The sequence below is a fragment of the Rattus norvegicus genome, chromosome 1, assembly GCF_036323735.1.
Source record: "Rattus norvegicus strain BN/NHsdMcwi chromosome 1, GRCr8, whole genome shotgun sequence".
In the NCBI taxonomy this organism is placed as follows: Eukaryota; Metazoa; Chordata; class Mammalia; order Rodentia; family Muridae; genus Rattus; species Rattus norvegicus.
Window position 1 is genome coordinate 48,629,599 of NC_086019.1, and position 26,272 is coordinate 48,655,870.

General features: G+C 47.1%; 1 protein-coding gene across 9 annotated transcripts in view; it reads left to right on the top strand.

Moving 5' to 3' along the window:
- The window catches only part of Zdhhc14 (zinc finger DHHC-type palmitoyltransferase 14), a 272,342-nt gene that overhangs the window by 155,739 nt on the left and 90,331 nt on the right, over positions 1 to 26,272 (top strand). For 7 of the 9 annotated variants that reach the window (XR_349967.5, XM_006227886.5, XM_063270653.1 and 4 more), the window contains exon 2: positions 3,140 to 3,300. The exons of the other annotated variants lie outside the window; for them this stretch is intronic. Coding sequence is in view for 6 of the 7 variants with exons in the window: in XM_006227886.5 (XP_006227948.1) it covers positions 3,140 to 3,300 (161 nt within the window). In the remaining variant the exon portion in view is untranslated. The remainder of the gene's footprint in view (positions 1 to 3,139; positions 3,301 to 26,272) is intronic. 9 annotated transcript variants of the gene reach the window in all.

Genomic DNA, 26,272 nt, shown 5'->3' on the forward strand with positions numbered 1-26,272 from the left:
GAAGCAGGAAGACCTACCCTTCATGTGAGCATGTCTCCTACCAGCAGCCTGCACTGATTCATCTCTGTCTGCTCTTGACTATGAGTGCAATAGGACTAATTGTTTCAAGTTCTTGCCACCTTCATGTCCCCATCATGACCCACTGTGACTTATGATTGTGAGCCGAATAAACCCTTTATTGTTTAGGTTGCTTGTGTCAGGGTATTTTTATCACAGCAACATGAAATGAAACTAAAACACACACCCCCAAAAAAAGTATCATCCACCAGACCCTCTCACACATCAGATTCTAATGGTTGTTTCATAGTCAATCTCGAATGAGAGAACAGTCATTTCTGATGAGACGTCTTCATGTCTCAAGTTGAAATATAAGTGCCACGCTAGACCCTGGACCCCAGGCCCACACACAGTGAAAGAGGTGGGGGTGAGAGGCGTTTCAGTAGATCTGCATACCAGGAAAAAAAATTCTGCATTCTCAGGAATATAAAAGAACTGCTGTTTGCTTGGTTGTAGTCCCTCAGTCCTTAAGTATTTAATTGAAGCTTTTCAGTGCTTACTATCATAAAATCAAATGTTTGGGGAGAGGTGGAAGTTTACTAATAAGTATTAATGATGCCAGTTTTCGCCTAAGCCCTCTGGAGAGACGCACAGGCCCCACTTCACACACAGTAAATAACAACTGAATTGAAGCTGTGATGTGAATGAATATTTTTTCCCAAAGGGATATTTCGTCAAGTTCATGATGCTATTACAGAGTGTTGGAGACTGAGGGATTTACAAAGAGCATAGATTCATTTCCAACAGTTCTGGAGGCCAGAAAAGCCAAGGTCAAGGGGGCCTCCTTGTATCAAATGCTACAACTCCCCATGGCAGAAGAGAAGAAGCAGGAGAAAGGGCAATCAAAAGGGGCTTGAACTCAGTCTTGCAATAAACACATTCTTGAAGCATGGAACTTCTGCTGGTAACATCAGTCTGTTTGTAAGAACGTTTCCTCGGGCTCACTTACTAATCAGAGCCCTCCAGTTGGAGGACATTCACTTTGGAGGTAATGTTCCAGACACGCTAACTTTTGGGTACAGTCTCCCCATTCAGGAGTTTCTCAAGGTCAGAGTTTCTTAGATTTTCCTTTTTTCTAAGCAAAGTCCTCTGTATCCTCACACTCTCCCCGCCACGTTCACCTTCTATGAGGTTCTGAGGATGCTCAGAGCTGCCTGGAGTTGCTACAAGAATAGCAGTGGTCTGTTTTTGATTGTCTTGTATCCTGTGAAGAAGCATCACAGCTGTATGTCAGGCAAGCTGGACGTGACATGGCACTGTTTGGGTGTTTCCACGTCAGGGGTTGGAAGGTTGTTAGGTAAGCACTGGAGATGGACCAGGTGCTGCGTCTAGTCAGGTAGCTTACCTAAAGACAAGTCCATGTGGCCAGCAGGGAATCAGCCCCCATTACCACACTGAGACCATCCCACCACCTTCTCAAAGTCACAGGGCTTCTCTGAGCTTCTTCAGGGCAGAAGATTCTGAAAAGCCTTTGCTCCTTCAGCAAAGCGGTCCCTGTCATGTGGCCCTTAAGAGCAACTCTTAGCAGTATCCCTTGGGCATCCCAACAGAGGCCCGCACACAGCGGGGCGCTAGTACCCAGATAGGAGCCACACCCCCATCCAGAGCTTCCTTCTTCTCTGGCCAAACCTCTCTGCTTCTGACCTGCCAGGAGTCCTCTCCCACCAGGCACTGCGGTCTGCGGAGCCCCTTGGGTTTCTTCCACACCCATGACATCATTTAACACGGCCACAAGAGACCAATGGTAGCCACGGCAGACCTTGTCTTTTACCAGATTCCAGGCATTGGGCTAACTCGTCCCTTTCCCACTCACCACCTCTGTAATGCCAAGGCTCCATGTCGGCACGCCCGCGGCCTAGTGCTTAGACCTACCTAACCCCACCCCACCACACCACAGTAAGAGGTCAAGGTCAGGTGCTGCGTCTCAGGCACAGACTTTAGCCTGCCCAAGTCACCCCTCCTCCGCTGCCACCGTATGTGCTCTTCTGTCCAACAGCAAGCAGGACTTCGCAGAATCCAGGGGTGAATAGCGACGAGCATCTCTTGTTCCAGCGACCTGAAAGAGGGGGATCAATGTGATCCAGGGTGCGGAGCCCACGATGGGGAACCAAGAAAGACCCTGTCCCTTAAAGACAAACAACAGAGAAATTACTGGAGCCACACTACACTCATGAACTGATCGCGCAGATGCTTTCCGGGAAAGCCTGGGATTGGCCTCGCTTAGCCAATGATTCTCCTTCCCCGCCCTTCAGAAACACCCACGCACGTTCGTTTCGCGGCGTGGCAGCCTCTTTTGGACCAACTGCCCCCACAGTATTGACAAATGAGTCCTCAGTTCTTGCAAGTGAACGTTCTGCTGGTCGAAAGAACGTTGTTTGACCCTGGTGGGTCCCATAGAGGTGTCTCTAAATCGGCATCATCTTCTGTGGTTCCAGAGGGGGTAGGGTTGAGGACCATGATCGTTTACAGTGCAAAGGGCTTGTGTATATTTATTCAAACGCCAGACATTCTAAATCGATTATACAAGCAGGATTTTTTTTTTCTGGTCAGCTAGCATCTTGCTTACAGGACTTGTGCTGTCATGGTCGACAGGAGGGGGACGTTGTCACAGAAAGCACTACAGACCACTGCAAGTCTACATTTTCTTCTTTAAACTTGTAATTCATCATCTCTTCTGTGGGTATATGTGTGTGTGAGTGTGAATGTGCACCCACCACAGTGCACACACATGTGGAAACCTCCCAAGCACGGCCCAGGGTTTTGTTTCACGCTGTTCATTTTATGTGAGACAGGGTCTCTTTATTAATCCAGGTTAGCTGGCCAGTGAGCTTTCCAGGAATTCTCCTGTCTTAGTCTCCCTTCTCTCGATAAGAGTTCTGGGATTACAAACATGTGCGTGGAATCTGGGGATCTAAACTCAGATTCTCACACTTGTCAGACAAGTGCCTTAGACTGAGCCTCACTCCACTGCCCAGGATTTCTCAGCCCAGACGAGTTTAAGTAGGAATCGGTCTCCCTCCTCTGACTGCGGATCCTAACACTGTAATTCATTTCTCCCTTCTCTCTTGCACCCTGCTGGCAGCTGTCGGTACCTCGCAGAGAAAATCACCCCTGCCATCCCCGTGGTCGGTGGCATCCTGTTCTTCTTTGTGATGGGGACTCTGCTTCGGACCAGCTTCAGTGACCCGGGAGTTCTCCCTCGAGCCACTCCTGATGAAGCAGCTGATCTGGAAAGGCAAATAGGTAACACTAAGGCTCTGCTTTTAGCCTTCAGCCGCTCCCCGCCAGGGCCAGCTCCAGAGTCAGGGACAGCCTGGGGTGCTCGGGCAGCGGGAATGGTGCTGGCTGGCGTGAAGTGGCCTGGAAGAAAGGAGCCAGTAAGAGATGACCCGAGTCGAAAGTTGGGATGTGGTTGAGGTAAGACTGGGGGCACCGTAGTGTTAACACAGGACCTGTGCCACTATGCAAGAAGCACCCTCCCCCCTCAGTGAGAAAGGTTTCCAGATGTTTCTCTGAAACTCAAGCATCCAATTCTGCTCCGCTATAGAACCTCAGTGGTTACTTTTTCTCCGCAGGTCCTGACAACTTTCCTAGTTTCCATAATAAAAGCTAAGCACGTTGGTTACTTTTCTTGTTGTTGTGACAAAGTATCTGTCAAAGGAATTTAAAGGAGGGGTTTGCTCTGACTGACTGTTTGAGGGTTGCCTTTAGAGTTTCTATTGCTGCTGCTGAACACCAGGACCAAAAAATCAAATTGGGAAGGGAAGGGTTTATTCAGCTTACACTTCTGTGTTGCTTGCCAGGAAGCCAAGACAGGAACTCACACAGGGCAGGAACCTGGAGGCAGAAGCTGATGCAGAGGCCATGGAGGGTGCTGCTTACTGGCTTGTTCCCCACGGCTTACTCACCTGCTTTCTCATAGAACCCAGGACCACCAGCCCAGGTTGGGGTGGGCCCTGTCCCACTGATCACTAATTTAAGAAATGTCCTACAGTTGGATCTTAAGGAGGCATTTTCTCAATTAACATTCCCTCCTTTCAGATGCCTCCAGTGTGTGTGTCAAGTTGACTAAGACTAGCCAGCAAAGGTGGCCATCACAGTGGCCAGAGCCTGAGGCACCTGGTCATAGATCAGACTGTATCTGCTACTAGGATACAAATGCTGCTGTTCAACTTGCTTTCCCTAATTCATTCATTCTTCAGCCCCAGCTCACAGAACCATATAGTGTTGGGGGGAGGGAGGATGTCTTTCTACCACAACTAATCCACCCAGAAGATTCCTTACAGACAGTCCCAAAGACTTGTCTCCTAAGTGATTCTAGACCCTGTCAAGTTGATGATCAATGTTAAGCCACCATACAAGGCAAAGTTATATCTTAGACGGTCTTATTTATACAGCCAGGATTTCTTTCGGTTACATACCATAGCATTATGTACCAGTTGTGTATGCTGAAATGAATAGCTTCATTTTCCTTAGAAACTGAAGCCTGAAGTTAGAGTTTACAGAAATCTAGTTTGAAATTTTAAAACAGATCCTAATCTCTTCACACAACAAGCTTTAAAAGTATCGAGAACCTTTTCTAGATAGCGCATGCTTGGTTTGTCTTGTGGATGTATAATTTTGCTAGAGCTCACCAGTAAGCTTGACAAGAATAGCAGTCAGCCTGTGATGACTGAAAGTGAACATATAGGGCTGGAAAAACCACTCAGCAGGGATTTCTCTCCTGGTTCCCTTCACAGCCTCTGCTCAAGCGGCAGGGGATTTCTTTGCTGTGGCACAAGCAGGTACAGGCGTGGCCAGGGCTAGAAATGTTCTTACATTTCCCAAGGTTAAAGCAAAGTTGTGTCTTCCTCTCAGTCATTGCTCCGTCCTCCATGCCTCTCATCCCTTCGTGGCCCTCACCTGAGGCAGCCTTTAACACTGGGAGGAGGAGTTGCCACTATTGCTCTGCGGCCATCTTGTTTTCTGAAGAGAGAAGAGAGGAGATGGGGGGCAGTCTCAGGGGAAAGAACACCCTTCTCTAGCCCCTGTGTCTTGGGACTCCAGGACAGGGACATTTTTAGGCATGATCATGACTTTCATGGGACTTGCTCACATCTATGAAACTTTGTGACAATAAAGTTCTTATTGTTCTCCTTTACGGAAGGGGAGGGAGGTCATATCCTTCAAAGAGGGCCTCCAGTAAGCGGAAGTGAAGAGCTGGAACCAGGTCCTCAGGTTTCTGCCCCTAGTTCCCTCTCTTTCCTGTATCCCCGAGGAGAGGAGAAAGTGGGGGCCAGTTCTATTCAGGAGAAGACTGGATTTGTAGTCTGGGCCATTTCACATCAGTATGCATATGGAAAATCCTCTGCTTGGTGCAAAAACCACAGAAAGTGACACAGAGTGTACTGTGATCCCCAGAGGCCTCTTCCAGAGCAGTGCGAGGGTTGGGTGTCCTACCTTCCTGTATGCTCCGACTGCATCGGGAGTGCAATTGGATTTCTCTACTATAAATGCAGACTCAGAGGCATGATGTGTTGAGGCTCAAGTATCTTTTAAACGAACTCTGTCCCATGACCCCAAAGGCATAGACTCTATGAAAGGGAGACTGAGGAATAGATGGGTCCAAACAAGACTTGATTTCTCCTGGAGGGAAGACAACCAACTGGCAAGCTGAACAGAACTGCCAGAAACAGTCACTGAAATCGATCGGGCTGGAAGCAGCCAAAGTCTGGGCATGTGTGGCGTTCTTGCCACGTGTTTCTATCTCGGTGCCCCAGTGCTGAAGGTAAGGAAATTCCACCAAGACCTGCTAAGCCAGGAACACCTTTCCCCTCAGAGGAATGGCCTCAATTCCAAGTGGAACACCCAAAATACAAATAAGCAAGTTTTTGTCTTAAACTAGAAAGGCAGAGCAAACTAAACTCAAAGCAAGCCACATGGGGGTGAGGGGCGCTCAGAAAGCTTAGACAGGAAACCAATAAAATAGAATAGAGGAAAAAGCAGGATGTAATCAACGAGGTGAGACGTCAGTTCTTTGAAAAGATCAACAAAATCGGCACATCTTTTCCTTTATTGATGAGAGAGACAGACAGACAGACAAAAGGAATTGTTGAAATCAGGAGCAGACACATTTCCACAGATGATGTATGAAGACCTGGGCGTACATAAGAATCTTAACACCTGCGGTTGGGGATTTAGCTCAGCGGTAGAGCACTTGCCTAGCAAGCGCAAGGCCCTGGGTTCGGTCCCCTGCTCCGAAAAAAAGAAAAAAAAAAAAAAAGAATCTTAACACCCTGTGTCATTAGGGTGCTGTGACTCAAACCGACAACGAAACACCCACAATTCCCACCCCTGGGATGACCCTGATTTAAAAAAAAAAAAAAAAAAAGTAAGGATGTGGATAACCTAAAATGCTTACTCATTGCCCGTGGTGATGTTTTGAAAAGCAATTCCTCAAAAATCTTGAAAAATCTGAACACAGTTACCACATGAGCCAGAAATTCCATTCCTACATATAGAGCCAAGGAAAATAGTAGGATCCATTTCCTCATAAAGATTGTTAAACCTGGTGGCCAAAAAACGAGCAGAACTCACACGTCTTCAGTGGGTGATTTGATAAACTGTCGTCTTGCACATTTGATAAACTGTCATCTTGCATATCTGCCCAATAGAATCCTATTAGCATAAAAAAGTGCTACTCGGATGAATCAAGAGAGCACGGCGCTAAGTGAAAGAAGCCAGACGTGCAAGACTCCATTTATATCATTAGGACTAAAAGACAAATCTCTAGAGACAGAAAACAGAGCAGTAAAATCCTGGGACAGGGGTAAGAGTGCAGGTTAATTACACCCACCATGATGTGGAGGGCTGGGGTGACGAATCCAGCCTAAACTCAGGGTAAGGTGACGGCTGCATACTTCAGCGGGTTGCTGTTTGTAGTTTGTAAATTACACTTCAATAGTGTGATTTTTTTAAGGGAAGGAGGAGAGACTGTGGAGAGGGAATAAGCAGCCACTGGGGTGTGGGTCGTACTCTTGTTCACACGTTCACTGGCTGTGTGACTTTAGACCAGGGCATAGTTTTCTCAGTGTGTGCCCCAGGTTTTGTCTAGACAGTAGGGACAATGGCGTGTATCCTGTGAGGTGCTTACTAGGACCCTGGCACTCAGCAGATGATGTTATATTTTATTTGCCCATCTTTTTTTTAAGTCCTCTTTTTTTCCACCCCTTTGTGTCTTTGCCTTCCGAAAACTCGAGTTCTCATACGAGGCTACCAGGAGTATGAAGGGAAGGAATTCTCAGGCAGAGCCGGGCACTGTGCCCCACCCCCAAACCTGAAGGGTTCAGCCATACAGTTCTCTTCCTCACAGCTGTGACTCTTGCTGAGGACCCCTGTACGCTACTTGGGCTTTTGAAAAGAAGATTTTGTTTCAGCGAGACCTTAGCATTTCTTTTGTGCCATCTGGCCGGAGAAAGAAAACGAAAATTTAGGTTTAAAAGAAATTACTTTTATTATTAAGGTTATTAATTCTAATTACCTGTTTATAGCGTGTGCACAGGAAAGCTTGGTGAGAGCCACATGAGTAGTTTATTGAGTTTGCCAAGGATTCGAACAGCCATGCTCCGCCCCCCACCCCCAGGCTTCTGCAGAGGCGTGGGTGTTTAGGGAGAGGGCTCAGGGCTTCCGAGCCTGCTCTGAGGCTCTTAAAAATGTCACAAAGTTCCTATGTTATAAAAATGTCCCCAATAACTTAGGTTACAAAACAAGAGACATTAAGAAGCATCAGGGGTCCGAGGAAGGTCATGTAAAGGTCAACACAGGCTCCCTTGGAAACCCCTAGCTTCCCTTCATCCAGGAACAATCAGTACCAAGTGATTGATTTGGGATTAGAAAACAAACAAAGGCTGACACAGTGTCCTACAAATTTCAGGATAAAGTGCCTCATTTCTACTAGTGGTGGAAAGAGGACTGCTTAGGCCCAGTCCCTAGAGTCATCTCTGCCCTGGAGTCTCTACAATCCCAGGGCTGCCAAGACCAGGAACATCCTTGTAGAGAGTAGATGATATCTGTCCTGTGAACCTGGCCTGTTTGACTTCCAAAGCAAGATGAAGACATTCTTCCCAGGGTACAGAAACCCAAATATTAGCTGTGAGGTCAACCCATTGCCGAATGGGACTGAGGATGTAGCTCAGCGGTAGAGAGCTTGCCTGGGGTATATGGTGTCTAGAGGAGGGGAGATGATGTAGGAGGAAGAGGAGAAAGGAGAAGTGGAGGATGCTTGCCTGTCCCCTGATGGGATCCTATCAAGTCTATCCTCCCTCCCCATTTCTCCCTCCCTGCCATTTTTCCTTCTCCTTCTCTTCCCAACTCCCTTCCCCCTCATTTGACCAAACCATCCATCAAGTTTTATCTCTGTGGTTAGAAATGTTAGGAAACGCAGTACGACAGCCTAAAGCAGGAGTCCTCTGCCCTCAGTAGCCCAGTGCCACCCCGTCCCGGGTGAGGTCGCAGGAGTTCCCAGGACCACTGAAAGGGCTGGCCATCCCTATGACTTGCTGGAGTTGTTCTCCAGTGACATTGTTCGCCTGTGTTTATGAACTGAAATGTCTTCACTTTTATTTAATGACACTAATGGATTTTGCTAAAGAAAATCATTTCTGAGGAAGGAATGCAGCCCAGTGACGAGATGCACTGTATCATGTACACGGCTGGGTGCAATCCCCAGCACTGGGGCATGACGTTTCTGGGAACACTGTTAGCCAATTAAAGACTTTAGCCAATTTTCTCTATTGCCATTGAGCTGATTCCAGTGTTTTCCTCTTCCATTTTATTTTATTAAAGTTATTTTATTGGAGTAATTTCTTTTCTGCATAAAATTCGAAATGAAATTTTTATCAAGGCTCTTTAGTACTCTGAAACACCCACTGTAACTTTTCTTTCAGAATTATAATTTTTAAGTGTGCGCATGTGTATGTATATGTGTGTGTGCGTGTATGTCTGTATGTGTGTTTGTGCGTATGTATGTCTGTGTGTGTGTGCATGTGTGTATGTCTGTGTGTTTGTGTGTGTTTATATGTGTGTGTTTGTGTGTGCATATGTATGTCTGTGTGTATATGTGTGTGTGTTTGTATGTGTCTGTGTGTATGTGTGTGTATGTCTGCGTGTGTTTGTGTGTATGTGTGTTTGTATTTATGTGTGTGTTTGTATGTTTGTATGTGTGTGTGTGTTTGTGTGTATATGTATATGTATGTGTATATGTGTGTAGTGTGTGTTTATGTGTATGTTTGTATGTGTGTCTGTGTGTATGTGTGTACATGTCTGTGTGTGTGTTTGTGTGTATGTCTGTGTGTGTTTGTGTGTATGTCCGTGTGTGTTTGTGTGTGTGTATGTGTGTGTGTTTGTGTGTGTATGTGTGTGTGTGTTTGTATGTGTATGTCTGTGTGTGTGTGTGTACGTATGTATGTATGTGTGTCCCAAAGCATATCTCCCTCAATCATTCTTTATCTTATTTTTTGAATCAATCTCACTGAACCTGAAGCTTGCTAATTCAGCAGGGCTGGCTAGCAAGTACCTGAAATCTGCCTGCTCTAATTCCTCTGTACTAGAATTATAGGCATAAACCACCGTGCACCACTGTGCACCACCATGCACCACCATGCACCACCATGCACCACCATGCACCATCATGCACCACCAAGGACCACCATACACCACCATGCACCACCATGCACCCCATGCACCACCATGCACCACCGTGCACCACCGTGCACCACCGTGCACCACCATGCATCACCAAGGACCACCATGCACCACCAAGGACCACCGTGCACCACCGTGCACCACCATGCACCACCATGCACCACCATGCACCACCAAGGACCACTGTGCACCACCAAGGACCACCATACACTAGCATGTCATTCCCCCCAGTTTTTATTTGTTTGTTTGCTTGCTTGCTTATTTGTTTTTAGGAAGTCAGGTTACTAACATAGTGTGGCCAAATCCTTCTACAGTGACTGACCCACTTGTGTCTGCTGAGAGGACAAGTCCTCACTCAGCCCATGCCTGACTTTATGACCTTTCACCCGGGCGTTGGTGATCTGAACTCAGGACCTTATGCTTGTATGGCACAATAACCACTGAGCCATGCCCCCAGCCCAGAACCACTGTTACTACAGGAACAAGCTTTATTGATGATGTAATTTTGTCACGTGATGTGGAGGGCTTTGGAGTTCTTTTTAGCCACCTTTTAGTTTCCTATTGGGCTGATTAGACCTGTTGCTAGTGTCTACCATGGAACTGGTCTAAAACATGCTTGCTTCATTCATGCTTTTATTTATTTGCATAATGACTACTCTATTGGCTGTGATTGGTCTGCAGTGAAATCTGCTACACCGTATGCTGGAACTCTGTGTACTGTGTACCCGTTATTCTTACTGTTACAGAGACACAGATTGGCGGGCTCCAACTGGCAGGTGCTATAGGCAAATGTTCTAACGATCTTTCACCAATTCTTAGAAGACAAGGTTTGTGTGTGTGTGTGTGTGTGTGTGTTTGTGTGTGTTTGTGTGTGTGTGTGTGTGTGTGTGTTATTTTGTTTTCATTTGTTTGTTTTTGTCTTGTTTGTTTGTTTTGCTGTCCCCTCAGGTCTCATTTTTCGGATGACCTCCCAAGTCCCCACAAGTCACCGTTCCTGTGGTCTCTGTCTACAGTAATCATTTCTGAGACTCACAGACATTTGACCGGTGCCTAGAGCTCTGTCCAGAATGAAGTCCCACCTGTCTCTGAGGTCCCTTCTGCCTCCCTCAGCCTTTCTGACCTGCTCTTCTCTGCCCAGCTCTTGCCAGGGTCTTTGGGGTGCCAGCTGGAGAGCTTTTGGACTGTCATCTATGCACTTACCTGGGCCCGGCGACCAGAACATCCTTTGTGCTTATCGAGAGTCTTTTCTGCAGTTGGCTCCCTGGCCCTGATGAGCAGGCAGAGCAATGTTCTTGCATTTTCCTCATTACCCTATTGTCTCATGGAGGCATCATGCCAGGTTTCCCCACATAGCATCTCAGCTCACGCAGCAACTGCCCTGTCATATCCAGCCGACTAACGTCCCTGCTTTATGTGCAAGAAAATAAAGTGATTTGCAGGAGGTCATTTGGCCAGAGCCGTGAGACCCAGTGCAGGTCCATAAGTCATCCCTCCCTACACTCTTAGCTGCTTCCAAGTCCTGTCCCCATCCTGAAGCCATGGAGCCGGGGCTCCGGAAGGACACTTCTGGACTTACTCAAATACATAACATTTCCCTTTCTTCTGGATTCCGTTTTCTCTCCCCCGAGACTGGCACCATCACCCAGCCCTGGCTTCCTGTCTCCTGAACTGACTTCCTCCATCCTTTCTGCCATTCAGACATGGGTACTGGGTAGGCATCTCCTAGCTGCCAAAGGCCTACACTAAGTGGGCAGAGAATGAAGTGCTGCACAGACTCCAGACATCCCTGTTGCCATCTGGGAGCTGCCTAAGGATCCTGGCTGTGTTATGTGGTGGTTCTGTCCCTGCTGTGTATGTGTTTGTGGTATCTGTGTGGCACTTAAGAAGGGCAGAGTGAAGGAGGAAGACAAAAGCTTTTGATGAAAACAGCATCTTAGGAAGAGAAGAGGGGGAAACGAGATCCTTTGTTCTAGAGGAAATTCTAGAATGATCTACCATGTGTGCAGATGGAAGAGTGGGCGGTCAGTGTCCCTCATGAGTGCAGAGCAGAGGCTCAGAGTGTCAACATTCTCGATTGTCTCTCTTAGTAAACCCCAGAGCTGGGGACCAGATGTCACAGTTCAACAGTGACACACATTTGGGGTAAATACCACAAGATTCTGAGAGTCTAGTTCTAGGGAAGGAAGGAGAAAGAGTTTTCTTTTGTCATAGGATTCGGAAGGGTGTGTGGTTTTCATCCGGCGCATGTGCGGAAGCACGTGCCGTTTCTTCCTCTCATAGATAGCTCAAACGCATGGGACAGAGCGAGTGCTGCCATTGAGCTCTGTTTCCAAAGCACATATTCCCTTATTTTGAAGGTTGTTCTGGATAATGAGCGCTCAGGGTGGCGCTCTACCGGTTGCTACAGAAAGCCATCCGGCAGTTCATCTCCTTTAATGGGGACTTGTTATACAGTCATCTCTCCGTCTTCCTGTAACTTTGTGTGTCAGAAAGTGAGTTGTCCGTCCCTCCAAGGACTGCATGAAACAAGGGGTTCTGTTTAAATAAATGAGATTATTCTTTTGTTCTCACACAGACCTGAGCTAAGACTTCCAAAGCCCTCAATCTACATAGATATTCCAATAGTTACATTGTCTCCATCCTAAATCAATTCTGTCTCTCCTCTTCTATCTTCCCCAGTCCTCTTTCTCCCCTCCTCTCCTTTCCCCTCCCATCTCCTTCCCTCCCCTCCTATCTTCCCCTTCCCTCTTTCTTCTCTTCCCCTCCCTTTAATTTCCCTCCCCTCCTCTCCCCTGTCCTGTTTTGTCCTCCCCTCCCTTCTCTTCTTGTCCCCTCCCCTCTCCTCTCCTCTCCTCTCCTTTCCTCCCCTCGTATCTCCCCCTTCCCTCTCTCCTCTCCTCCTCTCCCTTTTAATTTCCCTCCCCTCCTCTCCCCTGCCCTGTTTTCTCCTCCCCTCCCTTCTCTTCTTGTCCCCTCTCCTCTCTTTCCCTCCCCTCCCCTCCCCTCCCCTCTCTTTCCCTCCCCTCTCCTCCCTCTCATCCCCTCCCTTCCCTTCTCTGATTGTAGAACTGGAATTGAATCTAGGCCCTCACACAGCTGGCCAAGTGTTCAAATACTGCGCTTCATCCCCAAAACAGTTTTTACTTTTTTTTAGACATGGTCTCAACAAAGTTACCCTGGGTAGCTTTGACCTCATTCTGTAGTCTTGGCTGGCCTTGCACTTGTCACCTTCCTGCTTGAGCCTCCTTAGTAGCTGAGATTATAAGCCTGGACCACACAATCCTGTGTATAGATGGAGTTCTTTAGGGTGAATTGGCAAATTCCTCTGTGAAAGCAATATTAGTTTATATTGGATAAGGGAAAGGCTCTCTTGGTCTCACTAAGCCAAATTCACTGTCCTGACAGGTAGTACGAAGTCAGCCCAGGGTGGTCACTCAGCGAGGCTGATGTGCTTTGCCAAGCAACAGAAGCGTGTGGTAAACCTAGCCAGTTCCCATCCACAGGACCGTGAAAGAGGGAAAGACTAGTGAAATAGTCAGGATTGGGAGGTGTCTTCATGGGACAGAGAGAGTATGATGCAAGCAGAGGAAAGGAGGACTGCGTGGCATGGAAGGGACAGATGGGACCACATGTGGCTCAAGTGCGTAGTCAGCAAACCATCTGGAGTACATCAGTGAAGAGCCAAGGCCCGCTCTACCAGCCAGGGGCACTGAGAAGGCTGAGGATCCCGACTTCCCTCCCGTGTGACCTTACTTGTTGTACCTGTCGCCCTCCCAGCAGCATGCTCTTCAAGCCTGTGCTCTGAGTTGTAGAACATCCCCACTGATGGACATCCTGGACAATTCTTTTAGTGGATGGATGGGTAAATCGAGGCCCAGAGACAGAGGGTCAATCTTGTCATGCTCACAGAGAGCTCATCGGTGAGGAATCTGGGACCCTCGTGCTAATGTCTGGCACAGAAGCTAAGTATTGTGTTCCTCTCCTTCGATTCTTTTGCCTCAGAAAGAGAACTAAGCATTTACTATTATACACAGTAGAGTCAAGGGGGGAAATGCCATCAGTGTCAGCCAGGAGCTGTGAGAAACGCAGTCTCCAGCCTGGCCCACTTCTGAGTCAGAATCTGCATAATCGGTACCAAGGTAGCAGCTGAGTTACGGGAATTCTGAAACATAGCCCTCAGGCTGCCACTGAACACCTAGTAACTGTCCTTTCCAACTGTCAGCCTCTCCTCTGAATCCTTAGGACTGAGTGCTTGCTGAGTCTGGCTAACTACATTCAGTATTGGGCCCTGATAGACCTCCTGCAGTGCTGTGGGATCGAGGCACATTCTTCCCTATGATTGAGGTGGCTCAACTGGAAAGGTGCTTATAATGCAAGCAAGAAGATCTGAGTTCAAATCCCCAGCACCCATGTTAAAAAGCAGCAATGCAAGCCTACAGCAGCAGCATCGAGCAGGAAGGAGACATGGCAGGAAAGTCCCTGATGCTCACTGGCCAGCCTAACTAGCCAATCAGTGAACTCTAAGTTCAGTGAGTGACCCTAACTAAAAAGAAATAAGGTGGAGAGCACTTGAGGAAGGCAGCCATCATGAACTCTGGCCTTCATCTCACACCCAGGGACACACAGCTGCATGAACGCTTACTTACGTCTTACGCACGTAACCACAGTAACAAATGCCTGCTCTTTGCATAGTGCCTTATGGATGCCAAAGTCTGTTTGGTTTTTATTAGGAAAATATCTGATCATGAACCCAAGGTCTGCAGACAAACCTGTTAGTCCTGATTCCCAGTCCCACCACTTTATAACTTTGAAGAATTCATTGACTACTTGGAGCCTCCATTTTGTTGTCCACTAGAGGTATGCCTACTAAGTGCAAGCATCCGTCACGAGGCAATCGCTCTAACGTGAGCCCTGTCCCCTTGGCTTACCTGTGGAAATCTGGACCCAAACGCTTCATGTTCTTTAGCCTCTTGAGCTGCTCACACAGGGAGAACCCCGTGCTCTGCTCCCTCTAAAATGCAAAGCTGCGTGCACACGTGTGTAAGTACAACAAATAAATGACAGGTTCTGCAGAAGACGTGAGCTATTTAAAAAGAGCTCAGTGGTATCACTGTCATCTGTGTTTTAACTGACATGTTTGGGAGGAAGAAGCAAGGTAAGGAAACAGTAGCCTTTTTGAGTGGAGGACTGAATCGGTCAGATAAGATTCATTCAAAAGTCAGCAGGGTACCATGCTGGGCAAATGACCTGATTGCCAGTGCACAGGAGCAAGGAGGAGGGAGATGAGGTTGGCTTCCAGGGCACAATGCGCTTCCACGAGGCTGCTTAGCGGAGCGAGGAGGCTTTGTGCTGGGGAGCCAGATTCATATGTCCCACGTGCAGAGGTGCTGTCCCTGGCAGATCGGAAACCATGGTGTCTGTGAGGACAGAGGGACCAGACCAAGGCGAGGAGATGTGAGGATGGTGAGGAGGGGGTGGGCACGCCGGGGGGTCTGGGAAAAGGCGGGTGGGTCCAGCATGGAAGAAACACTAAACACTTGTCACAGAGGAACAGAGGGAGTGACCAGAGAAGCGTGGGGTCTTAACAGACAGGGAGCTCTCTCCCTGATCTTCTCGTTACTGTCTAAGCAGATGCTTCAGGGCACCTGTCAGAAGTTCGAGGTCAGCTTCCTTCAAAGGGAGGGAAGGGAGACAGGGACTCGGTGCGGTCTGCAGTGGGGAGGAGACTTCTGGCTCAGCTTTACACACACTGAAAAAGTGTGGAAATTCCTGAGGAACAAAGTTAGAGTCAGCAGATAGAAAAGAGATCAGGGATGAGGGGGCATCCTGATTAAACCAACCCTGGACTCTAGTGCAAGTCAGGCCAGGGTAACCAATGTTATCTGGAGTGGTCAGGGACCAGATACTGAGTAATCAGATACTGTAGTGTTCCAGATAACCTGGCCTAGCAGGATTCCTATTAAGTGGGGGTTAACACAGAAATGAAACAGAAGCCCAGTTGCATTGAGAGGACATGGCTAGAATTTAGACAAGGGAAGAATCTTTGTCACCACAAATGTCCTTAAGTCATCCAAGGTGCCCCAATGTTCCAGGGTAACCCCTTACAGCAACTCTGAATCTGTGAGGTGTCATCTGCGGGGCCTACATCTACTCAGCTCTCACCGAAACTCAACTCGTCCTACTCTGAAGCTGGCGTCATACCACGCCCCACTTACTTCCCTGCGACCAACCTCTGTCTCCCTTCTGTGAAGTCATGTACTGGAGAGTAGGACTGGTGCCACTTAGGCAGGGCCCTGAACAACTTCCAGATGAACAGCATGCGTTCATCAGATGCGCTCTGAGGGTAAGCGTTGCCACGTGAGCACATGCGTACTAGCATCCAATGTGTGATCCAAAGCTAGGTGTGAGCACCCTAGGAATCACTCCTGTCCTGCAGTCAGAGGCGAGAAGCCACCTAGAGAGAGAGGATAGTGTTCTGGGGTTCAGGGTGGTAAGACCTAGGAACAGTGGACCATCCCGACGGGGCATAAGAAAACAATTCCTGTTTTCATTTATCCAAAATTACCTTCCAAAGCACCAGTGAAGGGCTTTGAGCTCACATGGACCAACAGAAGTGATGATGGTTACCTCTATGAAGCTGTAGGTGACCACTCTCTAGAAGGAAGGCCAGGCGGGTGCATGCCAAGTTACAGTTACAGGCTATCATAATTTGGAGCGTGTACGTTCACTCATTGGTGTATGCATACATTGTATCAGAGTATGTGTTCTGGTGAATACTTTGTGTGTGTGTGTGTGTGTGTGTGTGTGTGTGTGTGTATTGTGGTGTATGCTGTGTATGTTCTGGAACACACTTGAGTGTGTGTGTGTATGTATGTATGTATTGTGGTGTATACTTGTGTGTGTTCTGGTACACACTTGAGTGTGTGTGTGTGTGTGTGTGTGTATGTTCTGGTGCATATGTGTGTTTATGTATATATATGTATTATGGTGTGTGTGTATGTGTTCTGGTACACACTTGTGTGTATGTGTATTGTAGTGTATGCTTGTGTGTGTTCTGGTACACACTTGAGTGTGTATGTGTGTGTATGTTCTGGTGCATAAGTGTGTGTGTGTGTGTGTGTGTGTGTGTGTGTGTGTAAGCCAGAAATCAGTCTTGAGTGTTGTTCCTCAGCGTCCACCCGCCTTGTCTTTTGAGACAGGTTCTCTCAGCTGAGGAGCCTGCTCAGCCTGCTAGCAAACCCCAGAGATCTTCCTGCCTCTGCCCCCAGCACTGGGATTACAGTGAGCAGTACCGTGCTGGGCGCTTTATGTGGTGGGTTCTGTGGCTCAAACTCCAGCCCTGGTGTGTGTGCATTAATTAATTTATTGATTGAAAGATCTCCAGCCTTGGAATGTGTACATTTTTTAAAAATCTGTTTCTGTTTAAGGATAGAAACTTGAAGTCCAACAGTCCTTGAGGAAGTTGGTTTTTACACTCAGTAGAAATCAGCAAACCAGAACAGACACATCTGCGGCCTGCAGGACACTGAAGCACAACACACTGTCAGTGTACAGAGCAGTGTGCCCGCTAGAGGTGCGACCAAGCCACCAAAACGACCCAATAGACCCAATTGCCTACTTTCTAGTACCGAGATTTAAAATTTTTAAGTAATGAGCGAAACTAATTTTAATATTTTATTTCTTATCCCAAATATTATCACTCCAATGTGTATTCAATATTAAAAACATTAATATAATACTTTATTCATACTCTTTTTTTTTCACCAAGTCTTTCAAATCTATGCATATCGAATACTCACAAGGCAGATCTGGCTTAAAGGACAGTTACCAAGCGCAGACACTCTGGTTCACAGGAGGCGTGAGGGCAGATGTTTCTCAGACCCCGTGTTGCTTACGGTGTTTGTTCCTCCAACTCGAAGGCCTATGTAGCATCCCTACTGCTGCTAATGAGGGTCTTTAATTACAGGGATGATAACCAATGGACCACTAGGCTCATTAACTTCAGGCTTAGCAGACTGGGGAGGAAAACTGGCTTAGCTTCATTGTTTGTTTTCCTCATTAAAGCAGTGATTCAATCACTCATCCAACCTTTGTTTACTGAATGCTTCCTGGGCAGGAGACACTGTGATAATAGCCGGTTATACTCTTGACAAGCTTCTTGGTTTTTTTGTGCATTTTTCCCGATATAAAGTCATAAACAATGGGACTGTTTGACGTACCTAAAGAAACCCAGCACTATTGTTCATGGATGTGGTTAAAGCCCATGCCATTTGATTAGACCAGTGGTTCTTGGACTTGTGTGTCAATCAGAATCACAATAACTAGTGGCCTTGTTAAGCGTAGGTCACAGACTGGCTTATGTCTCAGTGTGTCTTAGCATGACTTGCTAGTGTGAGCACCTGAGTTTAATCCCCAGAACCTATGAATAAAAAGCTGGGCATCTGGGGCTGGAAAAGCGGGCTCAGCAGATAGGAATGGCTTATCGTTTTAAAAGAAACATCTGACCGAGCAGGCAGCAGTCACAGGGCTTAGCCACTGTACCTAAGCCTTAAGTGACTCAAAAGCAAGTTCAGACAATGTACGTGCCTTTTTCTTTCTATTAAAAAAGACACATTATTTTTTACCAGCGCATGATAGGATTCGGGTGCCATCTACAGAAAGGTTGAGTTCATAGAAAGGGAAAGAGACTAAGTCGGGTGGCAAAATGACCTGTATATGTATCATGGCTGGATGTGAGCAGGAGGGCCTCTGACCCCCTGTCCCTCTCGCAATAATGCCATCTGTCCTGTGTCTGGACAAGAACCATAAGAAGACTGTGGAATAAATACAAAATGCTTCTCACTTATGTGGCATTCAAAAAATAGTCTCATGATATTTAATGAGTATGGTCCTCGTGGGTATTTAGTTAAGAAATCAGTTACCACCAGTTCACTAATTTGAGCTTGGCAAATAAAAGAATGGGGACTGGGAAGATGCCTCAGCGCTTAAGATTTGTGGCTCTTCCAGAGGACCTGGATTCAAAACCCAGCACTGACATGGTGGGTCATAACTGTCTACTCTGGTGCCTGGGACTCTGACTCCCTCATCTGGCACTATTCCACATATGTGATATGCAGACATATGTGTAGGCAAAACCCCCCTACACATAAGTAATAGTCATTAAGTAGAAGAATCAAAGGAACTACAGCCAAGTGGGGGAAGTGAGAGTTGCACACATGTGAGGAAGCACAGATAACCTTAAAATAAAGGTGGGAAATGCTGCTTTGGGGGGAGGGGAGGTCGGTTGACAAAATGCTGACATCACCAGCCTGAGCATTTGGGTTCAATTCCTAGCACCCGTCTAAAATGGCAGGCGTGCTAGTGCCTTCTTATACCTCAGGGCTAGGAAGGCAGAGACAGGAGGATCCCTGGGGCATGCTGACCAGCCAACCTAGCCATTGTGAGCTCTAGGTTCAGCAGGAGACACTGTCCCCACCAAATTGTAGCAATTGAAGAAGATACTCTGGTCTCCACATAAACATATATGAACACATACATGCACATGCATACACATGTATACACACATACATATACACATGCATAAACATATATAATCACACTCACACACAAACAGAGAGAGAGAGAGAGAGAGAGAGAGAGAGAGAGAGAGAGAGAGAGAGAGAAATGCCAACAAGGACTGATTGCAGCTTCTATGCTGTTGCCAAGTAATTCTTTGTGGGGAGGCCAGTCCTAGAAATTTGACAATAAAATCATCTTACATTGCTGTTAAGTGTCCCCTCAGAGAGGAAACCACCCTGGGGGAGGGGGTTGGAGGACCTTGGTAGTGATGTCATCTATGTTGGTGAGGGCTAAGAAGCATGAGCCTAAAACCAAAACAGATTAAACAGGAAGATATCGGGACAAAACCAAGCTGAGCTTGATGTGGGGTGACAGGAAGGACATGTGTTGCCCCAGGAGATAGATGAAGAGGGGAGACTGTTATTTCAGAATATGAAAATGCTGAGGATGACAGATGCTCAGATAGGAGTCCATGACTACTGATGGAGGTGCCTCTCCACAGGGAGAGGCAATAATGACTGAATCTGAGGAGTGGATAACAGGCTGAGCCACTCAGAACAGATATCAGCAGTTAAGAAGTCAGTACAAGGAAAGAAAGGAAACGGGTAACATGCATGTATCACGTGCTGTATGTCAGACACTGTTTGAACGGTTCACATGTCATTTCAACCCATCAAGCAACCTATGAGCAACCTATACTCATAGAGCAGCCAGGGAGATGGAGGCTTGGAAGGGACAAGTGATGTCTCCCAGTTGGGAAGAAGAACTGTGTCACCCCCATGCCCAGCTGCCTAGTTTTCCTCTTGCCTGCTGTGCTGAGCTGGGATTGCAGGGTGATGGGGTTCTGCAGAGGGAACAGGTCTGGAATGTAGGTGGTCATGTGAGATTTGAAGGGAATGAGGCTCCTACTCTGGGATAAGGTCAGGATTGCAGAGGCCACAGGAGAGCCATACAAAGGCCGAGCAGACATCCTGGGAAAGGTAGAGAGAAGAGGTTCATATTTACAATTTAGTTCAGGGGTCCCTGAAGCTGGAACAGTGATGGAGACAGAGATGTGAGAGGTGAGACATTGGAGGCAGCCAGGGCCCTTCACTGAGGGACAAGTCAGATGGCTCTGCTGCTCGTGGCTAGGGTCTCGGTAGGTGGCTTGGCCACCACAGTAGCGTCTTCTTCTTAGAAGACACTATCATACCATGAGACTAAGAGAGCCATATTAGACCCCAGGGACACCCAGTGCTGCTTCTGGTCCCAATCTGTATCAGTAGAGGAAGATTTCTAAGGGATGATTAATTCAGCAGGAAAAGAGCAGACTAGAAGAAGCAAACTGATCAGACAGGAGACCCCAGCAGGAGACCCCCTGGCAAGTCAGGAAAGGGTCAGTCAATGACTCTAGAGCTCCATGTGTTGCCAAGACTGGCAGAGTTGTCTGTTCTGACGGCAGGCGGAGGACACCTGATTTGTGCCCACGTGAGGCTGTTCATTTCTAAAGGTTCATTCTACACAGATGCCTGTAGGTGGGCAGATAGGGCTGGAGTGGACTTGCATAATTCAACAGGGCTGAGGACCTGGATATGTCCAAAGAGGTTGGTGTTTGTGTTTAAAATGAGAGAGAAGCCAAATGCTACTTCAGGGGCGGAGCATCATTTGTTCTCATGTGCAAATTTAGTTCTAGAAATACCTTCTACTTTGTGGTATGCGAGGGGTTTGCCACGTTCTTCCTATGGGCGTGTGGTCCATGCCTGCAGTCTTCCTAAGGCCATTATCGTGCTGCAGAGCTAAGTGTGAGAGATCTGGCCCTAGATCCGGAGGCAAACAGAAAAGAACCGAGTACCAGTGTGGGGATTGCAGACCCCGCAGTGCTGGCATCAGCTGGCACCACTGTTCCCTGACAGCCTACTCAATAATGTGTCAATACAGATCTTCATAAAGTTCCAGTGAATGCTTCTGACTGCCTGACAGTGCTATTCATGTAATGTGAGCTATGAATGCCAACCATACGTGGAACACTAAATTTCCTGGCCGCAACTTGATCATAGCAGAAAGAAAGAGGTGCAGCCAATTTTAGTAAAATATTTTACTTAACTCATCTGTTCAGTGTATTCTCTGGTAAATAACCTAACCCTCCCCTGTGAAATTTAATCGGTATATTGTTGAAATGCTTTGCGTTCTCTTTGGTTCCAAATTTGGGAGATCTTGGATGAACCTTACCCTTGACAGCGCTCTTTAGTTCAAACTGCCAACATCCAGGGCTCAAGAGCTGTGTGTGGCCAGTGGCCACCTCAGTGGACGGTGACCATCTAAGCCCTTTGTCTCAGATTCCAGGAAAGATGTTGGCTGTTACCCGGAACTTGTGGGTGGGTCGTCACGTGTCCCAGACCCAGGTCATCTGAATAGGATGCTATTTGTGGCTTACTTCCCACCTCGCCATGGCTTCATTACAAGAGAGAAACTATTTAACAGGCATTTATCACCGAGGGAGGCCACAGATGGGCCATTTATTGACAAGAGCAACCAATCCAAAAGGCTGACATCCAGCCATTCCTGAATCTGGATGAAAACAGAAACAGAGTTCAAGTTTGTGGGGAGGAGGAATTCCCAATATAAGAAAGGCAACAGACCACCAAACCAGAAGAATTATTGGGTTCTGTCACAATAATAAAAAAACTCAGAACTGGAGATCATTTTTTTTCTTACGCTTGGAATTCTCGGCTCAGACCCTGCAAGTCCATTTTTGTGTTCAGCAGCAGGCACGCAGGCTGGCGTAGGGTGTCGTTACTAAAAAGGAAAAAAATCAAGATGATATTTTGCAAAAAAAAAATCACTGGGTTGATTTTGAGGGTCGAAAAGAATATGACAAAATTCAGGGGCTCAGAAATAATCAGTAAAGTGCTTGGCTGGCAAACATGAGAAACTGAGTTAAATCCACGAAGAGTTGGACATGGCACCACTGGCTGTGATTGTCACGCTGGGGAGATGGAAACTGGCAGATCCCTGGGGGTTGCTGGCTGGCCCGTCACCAGTCCCAGTGAGAGAACCTGTCTCTCAAAACAAGATGGGCAGCTCCTGAAGAAAAGATATTCCAGCCCTTACACAATGAGGATGTGCATCATCCACAGAAAGGGTTGGAGGGGAAGAAAGAGAGAGACAGATACAGAGAGACACAGATTGTTCAGTGCAGAAACCTGATGTTGCCTAAATGGAGGGACAGAGAACAGGAAATGCCTGGAACCATGTGGCCTGCAAGCCTGGCTATGTGTTACTGATCTCTGGTACCTGGACTTCCCTCCACCTCCCCGTACAGATGGCAGGAGACCCTCCTAAATGAAATCCTCCTTTAGAACCATTCCAGCTCGTGCAGAGCCTCAGCACGATGACAGAGGCTTCTCCAGGCTTCTGGAGACAACCCTCCCTTAATAAAGACATTAAAAGTGCTCTCTGGTGATGAACAGCTGTCAGGTTTTCTCTCATCAACATTTTATGCACTTTATGCCAGGATAGAAGAGGTGACTCATGAGGATACAGTTGGCCACCAGTGGCAACATGGTCTCTCCGTGACAGTGGGTGTCAGCCCTGGCCCTCACTGCCTAGATGTCTTCTGAGAGTGTCCCAGCAGAGCGCCAGGCAACGCACCAGGCAACCTACCCAGTCCTCTGATGCTGTCTTCTCTGAGATAGCTTTGTTCCACAGCAAGTACACTGCAAACCTCAGTGTGATTAGCCATGGAACTCAGAGCTGTGTTACAGTTAATGTCTGTATCAGTGCAGAGAGCCTGCCCCATGCTCACAGGAGAAAGCCAAGCCACTCTGGCATCTTGGGCATCTTCTCAGAAGAGCATTGTTGAGCATGTCTCATGGGCACTTTCTCATTGTTCTGTTTCCCCCCTTTTAAAAACCACCACGCCAAGATGTTATCTGGAATTATAACAGTTTATAAATGGGCTGTCCAGGAAAGAGTCAAGAAGAAAAGTCCTCGGGGACCTGGGACTCACAGGAGAAGAGTCAGGAGCTGTCTTTCCATGTCAGTGGGCATCAGAATAAATGTGAGAAAAAGAAATGACAGAAAGGGGAAAGTCGCATGGGAAAGAAAGAAACTAGAAGCAGATGTTCGTTTCCAGGGCTTCAAGGAAGCCAAACTGAAACACCACCACCCCACCATCCCACCCCATGCACCAATAAATAAAAATCAGAAGCAGCTTAAATGCGTGGCAATGGGAAAGTAGATTGTTACAATGTTGCAGAACTCTGTGACAACCGTTGCTAAACATTTCACTGCACTAACTACACTACTTGGCTATGCTAGCAACATGGCTCAGTGGTAGAGCACTTGCATAGCGGGCTCTTGGCTTGGTCTCCAGTGTTAAAAACAGAAAAGATCAATGGCTTCTAAAGATTATCTGGGTGTAATTTTGATAGCACATGAAAATAAGAAATACAAAATGTGTCTGCATTGTGATCTTACTACAACATCCAGAAGCCTAGGGAAATGACAAGGAAATACAAGGGAAAACACAAGGAGGCCTCTCTCTTCTTTTTTATTGGCAGACTGGTAGGTGATTTCAATCGTTCCTGTGTTTTCTGTTTCTGATCAAGAGACAAACCAATCAGTGTGATTGCATAAAGTTGAGTGGATGGCTGTTTAACCCTCCCTGCTCACTGCGTTCCTAACTGGGGCAAGTTCCAAGTTTTGCTCAAAAGTCTGCCTTTCCTCAGACAGTGAGATCCAGTGGGTCTCCTACTTGACTCTCACAGCCACTCTTGGAGTGAGGCACTAATGGGGAAAAACTGTGAAAACAGCCAAGGACTAATGCAAGCAGGACATATGGGCATTGTGAGCCGTCGTGATGGCCACTGTGTCTGTTTGCAAACTTGATAGAGCAAAAGGAATGAGAAACTGAACACAGACGTATGTGCTGCTAAGAATCAGAGTCCACAGGGAATGAGAAACTAAGATGTGGCCGGCACTAGCTATGCCCTGCAGGAGGGGATCAGGGAGCCCAGGTTTGGACCATGGCTGTGTTAGCTGCTCCTGGAACTAATATTTTCTCTGCTTCGTTCATAGCAGAGTGGGTGAGGGAAGTTCCACATCTGGATGCAGCAAGAAGAGTCAGAATTCTGTCAGTCACCTGTGAGCAGCTGTGCAGTGCCTGGGCCTGGGCTGGGGTGAGCGCCCCTCCTCAATCCATAGAACCCCCAAGGAGGCCTGGCGTTTTCTAAACTATTTCCTTTTCTTTTTTAACCCATGTTTGATGACTAGTTTGGGTTGGCCTGTTGAGTAGATTAAGAAATATCTGTGGTATTAGTATGGTTGTACACCTCTGGGTAGGTCTGTGATTGTGTTTCTGGAGAAAATTAGACACCGAGGCCTCTGACATAATCAATGGATTGATCCTTTATAAGCTCTTTAATAGGAGAGCATTATTGGGAGGTCAAATAAGTAGGAGGTGGAGCTAAGTTGGGGGGCACAGTACTGAGGAAACTCCCAGGAAGGGGAGCTGTATGTGCCTTATCCTCTCCCTGTGCGCCCCATCTTTCTGCCCTTTTTGTTGGGAAAATTAAAAATAATAGTGACTCTCACTAACTCACAAACCCTCAGATAATAAGAGAAAATCCCCCAGGGCACTCTGACCTCAGGCCTCTATGTCTCCTCCTGTCCATCAAGAAGTGACTCAGCCACATATTCCTGCCACTATGGTGTTCTGTCCAATCACAGAAGGCCAGGCAACCACAACTGAGCCCTCCGTGACCGTGAACCCAATAACAGATGTTTCCCTTAAGTAGTTTGTGTCAGGTGGTCTGACCACGGTGACAGAAAGTAGCGCACCATGCACAGTTCATCTCTTACAAACACATCCGCAAGTAAACGAGTTTCCCCAGAGACCCCAAATCAACATGTGGGTGGGCTACCAAGCCAGAGTGTGCCTTAACATCTAAATGTGAGACCTGATAGCCTAACACTTGGTCGAGCCTGGGCCACACACCTGACAGTGAAGCTACCCGAGGGTTGTCAAGGCCGCTATAGCACAGCTGACTCAGTCAGAGATCCTGTGTTTCCTGTGAGTGACTAAGTTTAGCTGGAAAGCTAAACACACACACACACACACACACACACACACACACACACACACACACCACACACACAAAAACACCACACACACACAGAAAAACACCACACACACACACACACACACACACCACACACACAAAAACACCACACACACACACACAGAAAAACACCACACACACACACACACACACACACACACACACACACACTGGTCCTATTAACCACAGGAACTTGATAATAAACTGTTCATCCTAATTCAGCTCTTTCGATGTGATTTCACAATGTGGATAGCATCCCTTGTTATAGACCCTCTCAGCACCAATATGGAAAAAGGCAATGTTTCCAATCATAAAATTGCACTTGGTGTATCTGATTTTTGTCTGATTTTCATTTGGGGACTTAGTGGTGGCATCGGAAGGTACCATGGGCCAGCAAAGTGTTTCTAAGGTGTGGGGTGAAATGGCAGTGACCTACTGAAGAGTTGTTCTTCCAGGCAGTCTTTGTAAATTAGGAAAGCAAGACTATCTGGTTCCTCCTGTTATCATCTCATTAGTATAAAGGTGTTAAATTGAGGGTTGTCCCACTGTGGGATTGGGTTTAGGCTAAGCAAGTATGTGTTGGACACCTGTCTACCTGGTCCTTTAACACACTGACATCTGTTTGTGAGAAAAACCACAACATGAGAAGGTATTGGTTAGTTTCCCTTACTATAGTTAAATATACAAGATAACTAACTTATTAAGGGAAACGTTTCATTTCGGTAGACCGCTCCACTCTGGAAGTCCCGGTGTAAGATTGGATGGAACCATTGCTCTGAGCCTCTGGTAAGGCCTTTGATGGCTACTGAGGGTGCGTGCGTCAGAACAAACTGTCCAGAGAGTGCTAGAAAGCCAGATCCCACAATCCCTTTCAG